General features: G+C 38.2%; 1 protein-coding gene across 1 annotated transcript; it reads left to right on the plus strand.

Annotated features, from left to right (window-relative positions):
• Window positions 1-4367: 4367 nt before the first annotated feature.
• On the plus strand, window positions 4368-10912 carry MKRN3 (makorin ring finger protein 3). Its single transcript, XM_027521604.1, has one exon. It carries the CDS (start codon window positions 5434-5436, stop codon window positions 6859-6861), a length of 1428 nt encoding a protein of 475 aa, XP_027377405.1. The 5' UTR covers window positions 4368-5433; the 3' UTR covers window positions 6862-10912.
• The last annotated feature ends 1132 nt before the right edge of the window (window positions 10913-12044 follow it).

Below are 12044 nucleotides of genomic sequence, written 5' to 3' on the forward strand. Positions count from 1 at the left end.
AAGGCAGCAGGACTCCAACATCATTATATGACATTCCTGCCCCACCTCTGCCTTCATCTTCTTTTCCCTACCACTTGGAAACAAAGTCTTATCTTTCTTTATGAGTGTATTTAAGGCTAAATGTTGTACTTCAATGCATGGCCTTAGGTGTATTCTAAGTGTTTATACCTGTCATATTTTGAATATTATTCAGTTGAAATATTTTTCTGTTTTTGTGTAAGTTCTTCTATAACTCATAGGTGATTTAGGTACTTTAATGCTCTCTCTCAATTTTTTTCCTTGAATTCTCACCATATTAGCTATTTTCTAAGTATTTCAAGCAATTACTTCTTATACTTAACTAGTTTCTATCATTGTTCTATATGTAAATATCAGCTTTATTAAGTGTTTAATCTAGGTTATGACTAGAAATTAAAATTTAAGTATGTTTTAAGCCTTTAAAATAAATGAATACAAATAAATTCTGCTAACCACACTACAATATGCACATAGCAGAATTCTTGGCACTTGCAGAAAAACATTTAGAGTTTTTCTTGAAATTTCAGTGTTTGATTACAATACAGATAGTTCCATGTAATTTTAATAATCAGAGAAGTTTTGTGATACTATATTTGAATGGCTTTAAAATGATTAACACCTTTAAATTAGAAAGACATCTTTGAGTAACTTTTGTGTTTCTGGTTACTTGTTATCTAGTTGTTCAGGCATGGTGACTAGACTCTTCGTAACAGCCCACCCTCACTCAGAATGAGTGAGAGAATGCCTGTCCCAAGCAGACTCCCATACAATTATTAATACAAGTGATTTGGGAACCAAACATGCTGCACAAAGGTACCTACAACTGAAATTCCCTTTTTGATAATATATTTAATTGTGCTCAGCTTTAAAGTTCAACTTATTTTACAGCTTTCTTAAGGTGTACAAAAACAAACAACTGCACATAATTAATGTATGCAATTTGGTGAACTGTAGAAAACTCTTTGTAAATTTCAAAATAAAAATCAATTTTTTCATCAGTATAAGAAAACAAATACTTATCCCCTACCTCTTCTGTACTGGGAACCTGCAGGGATTATTCCAGTTTCCAGAAAGCAGAAAGTGGAGACTGACACAGTTGCTCCAGTTACAGTATCCTTTGGGAGAATCTAAATTACCAAATAATTTTATCTCAAAAATTATTCTTGTAAACACTGTTCCAATAATTTTATAATAATTATTTCATTTAATACTCACAGCAAACCTGGGAGTTGATTGCTCTTATTATGATGATAGTTGTTGTTTACTAGATGAGATAAAAGAGTGTTTAATTTGCCCAAGATAAATTTTTAGAGAGCACTGCATTCCAGATTTGAACCCCTAATGTCTGATATTTAATCTTCCTTCCCTGCACCCTACAGTAGTGCCTAAACGTTGGACCTGAAGTAGGTGTGTGCTGGAGGAAACTGCTTGGAAACAGTGCTGCTGCTGCTACTGCTGCTGCTAAGTCACTTCAGTCGTGTCTGACTCTGTGCAACCCCATGGACAGCAGCCCATTAGGCTCCTCTGTCCCTGGGATTCTCCAGGCAAGAATACTGGAGTGGGTTGCCATTTCCTTCTCCAATGCATGAAAGTAAAAAGTGAAAGTGAAGTTGCTCAGTCATGTCTGACTCTTAGTGACTCCATGGACTGCAGCCTACCAGGCTCCTCCATCCATGGATTTTCCAGGAAAGAGTACTGGAGTGGGGTGCCATTGGAAACAATGCATGTCCTTTAAATATGGGCATATGAGCCATGTGGGGCTGGGCCCAAGGCCTGGGATGTTTAAAATAAAACACTGTGGGAGTCTCCAGTTCTCTTCTCCCCATGGCCACAGCCCACTTCAGAACTAGTCTCTTGCCTATCAGGCTCATGTTACACTGCCTGGAATATGCCTCAGCATTGTAGTGCTATCAGCAACCTTACATGTATCAATTTGCTCCCTGGTGACTGGGTGCTCAGCCCAGCCTGCTTAGGTGGAAGGCTACTTCCCTTCATTCCAGTTGGACACTTTGACACTCATCATCCAGGAGATATCCTGCTGCCCTGCACATTGCTGTGTGCACAAATTGGTCTCAGTCACGTTCCAGACCTGGATGCCCTCAGTGGTGTTTTGGGGAAAGAGGGCTCAGCTGAGCCAAATAATTGGAGATAGGATTAGATAAGTATTTTCAGAGACTATGTGAAAGCAACATCAGTGCTTACATTAAAAAAAAATCAGGATAAGTTTTTGAAATATAATGGTTAGATAAAATTCTATGAGAAGAGAGATTTGACTAGTATGGAAAATATTAGATTATTTCTCTCAACACACACTGCCTAGAGTTTGTAGTTATTCAGTCTTAGATAACATTTAAAATCATGGGGTACGATTTTAGTTTCTAATAGTGCATAAGGAATATCTCATTATAAAATGAGAAGATGTGGTTCATGGTGAAAGGACGAGACACAAACACTTTTGCGAGTCACACAGGAGGGGATCTGAAAGCAGACACTGTCCCATGCCAGCTGTACAGCTGGGCAGGTTAGAAGATACTGCCTTTTCTCCATTTCCTTATGTTTCAGGAGTAAATAAAGTAAATGTTGCTCAGTTGTGTCTGACTCTTTGCGACCCCATGGACTGTAGCCTACCAGGTTCCTCCAACCATGGGATTTTCCAGGAAAGAATACTGGAGCGGGTTGCCATTTCCTTCTCCAGGAGATCTTCCTAACCCGGGGATCAAATCCAGGTCTCCCGCATTGTAGGCAGATGCTTTACTGTCTGAGCCACCGGGGAAGTCATGTTTGAGGACAAGGAAGATCAAATACCATCTGGAACTGAGCTACCACTCACCTGAATTTCAGGTGATTAAGAGCCATATGCATTAATGATTACCATACAGAACAACACATATGAAGTCATCATAAAACACTACTTTGAGTAGTGCTAATCTATAAAAAGTAAAAAAGTCAAATAAATATAATTTAGACATGGTGCTGAGAACATACTACCATTAAACATGTAATAGATTTATATTTAGGATTTTTTATGTTTGTGAATTTGTGGACAACCCAAAAGCTGTGTTTCAAGTCATTTTCTGTGAAAATTTGGAGGGTTGTCAAAGGAATAATCAATATCCAACATATTTATAGAGAAAAAGAGTGAAAGTGAGCCAAACATTGAAAGAGTTACCATCCTAAACACAAAATTCAACATAAAGGAGATAAATATAAATTCACCAAGATTTCCTAGATTCATAATGCAGTAACATCATTCTTACATAATTTATCTGAAATTATTGAGCCTTCTACTGCATGATCAGACTATCCTTCAATTTCTTTTTGTTTTCATAAATAAAATGATTTTAATTTTAGTACTTTAATTCCTAGGATAATTAGCTTTGAGTGTTATAAATATTATGAATTCTAAATATCTAAATATCATTGATTATATGCATGTATATATATATAATATACATATAAATATAAATACAAATTCAAATTATTTTGTTTTATTGCACTCTTATTCATGGTCCTTGCTAAATCCTCTTAAGTATAATAGTTTATCAGTAAATTATTCTTAATTTTCTGCTGTCCATGAATAATTTCTTTGCAATTCTAACATTTATTATTTCTTTGCTTACCTTACTGGTGTGGACAAGACTTGTAATAATAGCACATATAGACTTTTTACTTTTCTGTAGATGGAAACTTCAAAAAATTTCATTTATGGAGTTATTTTAAAATAAATATTTATCTAACAGATCAATATTTATATTCCTTACTTCAGGTCCTGTCATTTTTGTTAATAAATTTTTTTTTAGAAATATGACCATTCCACATTTTAAAATTTAATAACTAACTTTTCTTATGATATCCTTATATAATTTTTAATACCTGTTATTAATGTACTGATACCACTTTTTATATTTCTGATCTTGGTTATTTTAGCCTTCTTCACTTCAGGTTCAAGAATCTTTTCAAAGGATTTTGATTAATTCCCCCTACTTCATATTTGTTTTACTTTAATTAATTTATGATTTTAATTAATTTATGTTTATGATTTACTTCAATCTAATTTCTGTGCTATATTCATATTTTCTCAAATTTTAAAATAAAAATTTGGACATAAAATTTCCTCTGAGAAACTTGTTTTAGCAAACAAAATCTAATACTATGTAAAATGATAATCATACCACAAAAGGTTTATTCTTGAGGAAAAAAAGGGTAAGTTAAACATTGAAAAATCTATCTGTAAATAATCACAATAAAATAAAAAAGAGAAAAATAACATGATCATCTCTTTAAAAGTACAGAAACCTACATGATAAAATTCAGTATACATCAACACTTTATATTTATAACTACTTTGTTTACTAATCTAATAATATGTATGTGCAAAATGACAGCTCATGAAATTAAAAACCACCACATGGGCAGAAGGGTAGAGGATTTACCATGAAAGGCTGGCCCAGCACAATACCGTACAAAACTGGGTGTAATAAAGAAACAGAAACAAAGAGCCACTGTGAATTAAATCAGAAAGAGGGGGGCAGGGGAAGCCAGGGTCACAACGGGGACAGAGGCTTATTAAGCCAGCATCAGGACCAGCGAGGTCTGAGGTTTCTGCACAAAGGGAGGGAAAGGCTGGAAACCACAATAACCTAACCCAGCTGAAAGGCACTAAAGCAGCCTCAGACCAGAGGTCTGCTCATGCCTCACTGGCGAAAAGCCTTTCCAACCTAAGCCTGTAAGAATTACCAGAAAACAAAGAGCAGAAGAAAAGAGCTCTTGTCAACACAACTAAATGAATAAAGCTTCCAGAAGCAACAGTTACGGTACTCAGAATGAAAAATAATTAAAACAAAAACAGATCCACATAGACATAAAATGAAGTGAACAAAGCATTTATAAAATTCATGTGTGATATGGTTCAGAAACAAGATGAATTTTACACAGTGGGAAATTTAAAAAGGCATGATTACGATGTTTTCAACAGACACGTATGAAAAACCAATGAAATGAATGCGTCCGAACGAACACTGGAAAGGATTGATTTAAAACCTCAAAGGGCTGTGATTTCTTCCCTCAGAGGAGCCGCGGGAGGGCGAGGGGCTGCACGCAGCAGAGCAGGGACGGCGAGGCGGACACCGAGGCCGGATGTGAACAAAAGAGAATGCCGGTCACAATTCCAGCCGGACCGACCGTGCGCCGACCCAGTGGAGGACTGACGTTGCCGCCACAGGAAGTGTTTGCTGCGCCTGCTCAGAGAAGGAAGTAGGAACACAGGCACAGGAAGTAGGGACTGGGGGAGCGGGAAAACAGACGCACAGCTCCAAAGGAGAAGTCCCGGAGCTGGCTCGTGGCCTCCGGGCCTCAAGCCCGAAAGGAAGACACACCGGGGAAGTTCCGGTACCATTCTGGGGACTAAAAGCTGCCATGGAAGAGCCTGCAGCTCCCAAAGAACCCCACGAGGCAGCCGGGGCCTCTGGGGGTGCCGAGGCAGCAGGGGAAGGTGCTCCACGGCCCACCGTCCCGGTGCGCCCTGTCTCTCGGTGGTCCTCGGCTCCAGGCCCATCCCCGTTCCGCCCGTCACGTCTGAGGCCTGCCCAAGCCTCATGGGGAGGGGCCGGGCCCAGCTGGCTGCAGAGCCGGAGCACTGGCAGCTGGACAAAGCAAGTCGTCTGCAGGTATTATCTTCATGGGCTGTGCAAGGAGGGGGAGAAGTGCCGATACTCCCACGACCTCTCGGGCCGGCAGGCGGCTGGGGAGGGCCCTGGCTCGCAGCCCCAGGCCTCTGCAGACAGCGGCCCTAGCACGGCTGCGCACATGGAGCCCCTGCAAGTGGCGGAAGCCCCCCCTGCTGCTTCCTCAAGCTCCTTGCCTGTGATTGGCTCGGCTGGTGAAAGGGGTTTGTTTGAAGCCACGACAGACAATGCAGGCCTTGAAGCTGCTGGAGGAGCAGGTGTAGAAGGCTGGGAGAATGCCGTTGAATTTGTTCCTGGGCAACCCTACCGGGGCCGCATGGTCCCTTCTGTTTCCGAGGCTCCTGTGCAGAGCTCGATGATTGAGAGGGAACAGATTGTCTTGGGCATGGGGAGGCAGCTTTGCCGTGATGCTATCGCGGGGCAGTGCTTTCGTGGGCAGAGCTGTATTGATCTCCATGGAGATATATGTGATATGTGTGGGCTGCCAGTCTTGCACCCCTTGGATGGTGCCCAGAGGGCAGACCATGTAAAGGCCTGCATTGAAGCACACGAAAAGAATATGGAGCTCTCTTTTGCCGTGCAGCGCAGTGCGGACAAAGTGTGTGGCATCTGCATGGAGGTTGTCTATGAGAAAGCCAACCGGAATGATTGCCGCTTTGGCATCCTCTCCAGCTGCAACCACACCTATTGTCTTAAGTGTATCCGCAGGTGGAGAAGTGCCAGACAATTTGGGAGCAGAGTTATCAAGTCCTGCCCTCAGTGCAGGGTCATGTCCACCTTTGTCATTCCCAGTGAGTTCTGGGTGGAGGAGGAAGAAGAGAAGCAGAAACTTATTCAGCAGTACTTGGAGGCTTTGAGTCACAAGACCTGCAGGTATTTTGTTCGAGGCAGGGTCTGCCCATTTGGAGAGAACTGTTTTTACAAACATGTGTATCCTGAGGGCCAGGGAGAGGAGCCTCAGCGGCAGGGTGCTGAGGCGTCTGGTACTTGCCATTGGGAACCTTTGGAGCCTCTGCAGGTGGGAGAGGGCAACATGCCCTTTAAAAGCAGTAGAAAAGAGCTTGTCATGCTTTGGCTGGCCAATCTGTTGTGTAAGTGTTTTCACCAGGAGCTATGCGCTTCCCTTCACAGAGGTCTGGTGGGACTTACCTCATTGTGAGCCGGAAGAATATTGCACTTTGAATCTGTGGCATTCTGCTGTGGCATGTTGTCTGGTGTGCTGAGGCTCTGTCATCTGCTCTTGTCTGTGTTTTGTTTATAGACACATCTGTCACTTCCAGGGGCTGCTGAAACCATTTGTATAGAAACATCCATCTGTTTTCTTGACCATTCCCATTTCTGGTCCCCCAGGATTATGGTGTTTCACTGTGTTAAAAAGTAACAAAACATCCTTAAAGTTATTGTTTGGTGAAATTAATATGACTGTCAGTTTATGGTTTATTTTGTCATCTGTTTTTAACAGGATTGACTCAGTTCTAGTCTAGTGTTTACAGAATTTCCACTCATTTTGAAGCCCCTCAAGAATAAATGTGACAGGGTGAAGGGAGAAGTCTAAACTGAACCAGGAGCTTTTTGCTGCTTCAGTCTTAAGAAATGGACCCTCGTGGGGCTTTATGGTTCAGCTTCAGCATCTCTGTTGTTTACATGTCTGTTCCCTCCCCCATTCCCCTTCAAGTGCACTCTTAACTTGTGGTTACCTTGTGGTTTTATGTTTTACTTGACCAGAACCAGGTGCATATGTTTACATGTTTTTATCCTATTTAACTTGATGTGAAATCATTTGTATTTGGAAGTATATATGTAAGAATTATATATACATACATATTAATGTGTATGAAAGTTATGCATTTGAAAATATATATTTAAGGTGTATACTATAATTTTTATTTAATAAAATAAATACTGAGCTGGAAGCTGAAAGATTGATAGGATTGCTGTTGTGTGAGTGTGAGGTATGTAAATTATTTTTCTGTCCCTTTCACAGGTTTCAGTGATTAGCATCTAATGAAAACAGCTATTTCAGTGGCTCTATCTAAATGTAGCAGACACAGATCTTAAAGAATTTACAGAATATGACACTGGTAATTACTGTGATGCCATTAATAGCTTGCTGCTATGTGAGTTCCCATGCAGTTTAGCCACTGTATCATTATTATTTAAAACAACAGTCTTTGACTCAGATACACAGTTCTTTGTATTCAGTATTTTGTGTCATCTATAGACATACCAGAGTAAGTGCTTTTGACAGAAATTTTTGGCATAAAAGTGATAAGATTATAAAAATTAAAGTAGAATAATAAACATTTTCAAATAAGTCATAATGCAATAATGGAAAGACAATAAATGGAATATAGAAAGTAATGAAAACTGAATAGATAGTAAGTTGGAAAGTTAATAATGCCAATACACCATAACTGTATTAAGTGGAAGTATTTTAAAATCTGAAGATTAGCAGACATAATTAAAATGAAAATGAAACTATATGTTGTTAACTATATACTACATACAGTAGAAGAATACATAAACATTATAAGGATGAAAAACTAATCAGAGGTGTTATAACTCTTTTGAGCATAGAGTTCATTATTAAAGATTAATACACAACTAGAGATACATAAAGTATATAAACATGAAATTATAATTTACCAAGAAGATAAACTATTCCAATTTTCTGTTTAGTATCATAGTATTAGATAAGCAAATAAATTATTGATAAGCTACAAAGTCTTGGTAAACAATTTGAATACTTCTCAATAACTGAACAAGCAAAGAAAGAAACAATGTGGGTTAAATAGCACAGTTTTAACAGTTTACCTAGTTGACATGTATAAAATGCTGTGTATCAACTGCAGAAAGCTATCCCCCTGCCTAACATAGCTGAAAGTATCCTGGGGACCTGAGTCACAGGGGTGGCAGAATTCCCCAACTGTTTAACAAAGACAGGACAAATTTGAAGAGTTTATACTCTTCAAAACAGTAATTTAATTCTCAGAACCACCTTATGAGGTACTGGCTATAATTTTTATCACCATCATGATGAGATGAATAAGAGAGAGAGATGTTAAATTACTTGCCTATATAGCTCTGACCTGTAGGCATAAATAAGTGGAACAGCAGCAAATGAACCTCAGGTAGTATATTTCCAGATCATAGGCACCATGCTGCTTCTTGTCCCACTTTTATGACTGAGAGCAGGTGGACACACTTAATATAGCTACTGGAAACACATGTGCAATATTTATGTGTGGAGTCTCACAAACTGCCCGGTGGGACAGAGGTGAGAATAAGTGAGCTACAGAATGTTGGAGTTCTGGAGCTTTATCTGTGGGCTGCAGACCCAGTATTTCTTAGTTCACCACTCAGAATGTGCCTCAGCTGCCTGTATTCATAAACTGCCTCTTTCTTATTACATGATTCCTGATTTTGTGGGTGAATATCTCAGCCTATTTCACTGAGGTCTTTGCCATATTCCTTCCCTCTTGATCATTGTTGTCCAAGTAATTCCTCAGTCAAGAGGCCCTTGATGCCTGGTTATTACCAGCACCTAGGGTGAGTGATTCTAAAATGTAAATCCAAATATATTTCCACCTTCTAGGCTGTCCTAGTCATTCAGGGGAAAGGGGACTTAGATGACCAAGCAGCCAAAGAATGGGACCAGATGGAGCAGTCTCAAAGACTGAACTAACCCCAGGGGCTCAAAACATGAGCTCTGTGTGGTGACTGTGCTGTCAAGGAGGACACTTTAAGCCAAGCACAAAAAAATTTGAAAAGTTTGTCCTAATATGCACTATCTAATGTTGTGAAATATCACATTTTGTTCAAATATTTTAAACCCAAATAATTATATAAAGTGATCTTTATATAGCATGTGAGAAGGGTCTGTAGAACATAATATGGTTTGGGGGAAAAAGGATGATTGTAATCCCGACTGCATCTTACCATCCCTGCATTCAGGAGCAAGTTATTTAAACTTCCTATACCTCAGTTTCTTTATATGAAAAATGGGTATAACACCATATATTTTTATAGATTGTTGTGAATGTCAAGTGTAATCTGGACAATGCTTAGGACATAGGTGGTATTTTAAAAATAACATGTATAAAAGTGACATTTGTGTACTTGTGAACCTGAGAAAAGCTTGCACAAGAATTAAAACACCACCAAGTTTTTCTCTTTGATCATCTTTGGAATTTGTCTTAAGGTAACATTATTTTTAAATGATTTTCTTTGAAAATGGTACATTAACTTTATATTCATAATTTCAAAAAGACCAAATAATATTTTTAGCAAATGTCACTCAGTTGAAACCAAAAATGTGCTAGTCAATTCCTAAAAATATAACAAAAATTATGTTATTTCTGACTGATACCTACATGAGGAAAATAAGAAATAAGATTTTTTTTTAATGAGATTCCCTGTTCCTCATCAGCTCATTCAGGAAGAGATCAAATAACAGGGATATCACCAGGACTGAAGCTGGGTGAAGTGTCCTGAGGGTCTGCCCATAAGGACAAATGAACCACCCCTGCTGCAGTTAGGAACAAAGGAGCCCTTTGCCATACAAAGGTTTGCTCTGTGAGTGATTCAGAGTGTATGCTGTTCCCTCCTCCAGGAGATTCATGGATTCAGCCTCTGGGGCTTGTAGCATACAGAGTGTCATTCTGACCACACAAAGAATGCCTGGGTGAAGCAGATCTGATTTTCTTATGCTCCATTTGTTTAAGTTTGGTGGATGTAAAGACTTAATGAAATGAATATGCTAAAAATGTATCTCATACTCAGTGACTTAAAGGGAAAGATTTCTAATTCATATGTGATACCTATAGGTGTTCCATTTTTCACTTTTGCAAATATCTCAGGGGTGTGATTTCTGTTTCCACAGCAAATGCTGAACTACAACCTAAGTGTCAAATGAAGTTGAGGTGGGGATGAAAAAAGGGGTACTTGGAAAATAACCCAAAACTGGTAAAAAGAAATAAATTAACACATGTTAGAATTTTTGCCATGAAAAATATTGCATATCACATTTTCTAGAGTTGATCACTAACAAAAATAACTGGCTATGTATTAGATCACAATGAAACTGTCAATTAAATTGAAAAATTAGTCGTACAGGCAGTGGTCTCTGATTCAAGACAAGAAAATAAACCACTACTTCTGCTGCTTCTGCTAAGTCACTTCAGTCATGTCCAACTCTTAGCGACCCCCTGGACTGCAGCCTACCAGGCTTCTCTGTCCATGGGATTTTCCAGGCAAGAGTACTGGAGTGGGGTACCACTGGCTACTCTGAAACCACTACTATATAGAGATTTTTAAAATATCTCTCTCAAAAATAATTTGATGAAAGAATAAATTCAAAATCATCTAGAATGGCAGAATAAGATAATGAAAATGTATGCATACTATAATCTATGGAATAGTGCTGAATCTGCACTCAGAGTAAAAATAATGTTAAATACTAATATAAAATGTCTAGAAATACAGTTTACATAATTGATTAGGTATCCAGATCTGTAAGTTTTAAGGAAACTACAACATTCAGATGCACACACACACACTGGTAAGCAGAAGGAATTAAGAATGATTAAAGCAAAAAAATAAAATGCAAATATATAAGCTGTTTTTTTTTTTTTAAGAAAAATCAATAAACAGATAAACCATTAATGTAATAAAAAAAAAATAAAGGAGGAAGTGCAATTAAACAAAATAGGAAACTATGAATAGGACATACTCAGAGAAAAGCATACACCAAAGAAATAGGAAATAAACCTTTGTTACACCAAGACAGATTCACCTGGAAATGTGATAGGACTTTAAAATTTTCAGCGTGATTTTCCAAACATCAATCTAAGAAACAAATCAAACCAGAACAATTACTAATGAAAAGTTAAAATTTCAGGAATGTACTTATGCCCTGGACTGCCCCAAAAGACATTTGTCCCAGAAATTTACGAAAACCTTTAAATAGATTGCAATGTTATATACACCACTCCAAAGAAGAGAAGAAAAAGATTTAGTTAGCTTGTGAGTGACACCTAACATTGATATCAGAATGTTTCTAATATAATATAACACAGAGTTAACTAGAGCCCAGTCTCATTTTCATTTGTGAATATTGATGCCAAAATAATCTCAAATGAAAAACTGACAAACAAGCAAAACTAGCACAGCAGAAGAAGAGTACATCAGGAAAGAATAGGTTATTTTCCAAAAAAAAAAAGAAAAGGATGGTAGAATATTAAAAAATGTTTGATCTTAATGTAGCAAAATACATAATTATTTGGACATCTTATATCTGGAAAAACACTAAATTCAAGTTCTATATAATTTTATATAAATGTG

Source organism: Bos indicus x Bos taurus, chromosome 21 (genome assembly GCF_003369695.1).
Source record: "Bos indicus x Bos taurus breed Angus x Brahman F1 hybrid chromosome 21, Bos_hybrid_MaternalHap_v2.0, whole genome shotgun sequence".
NCBI classification, from domain to species: Eukaryota; Metazoa; Chordata; class Mammalia; order Artiodactyla; family Bovidae; genus Bos; species Bos indicus x Bos taurus.

Bases quoted from the DNA above. Each gene is read 5' to 3' on its own strand.
- MKRN3 (XM_027521604.1), top strand. From the start codon at position 5,434: ATGGAAGAGCCTGCAGCTCCCAAAGAACCCCACGAGGCAGCCGGGGCC.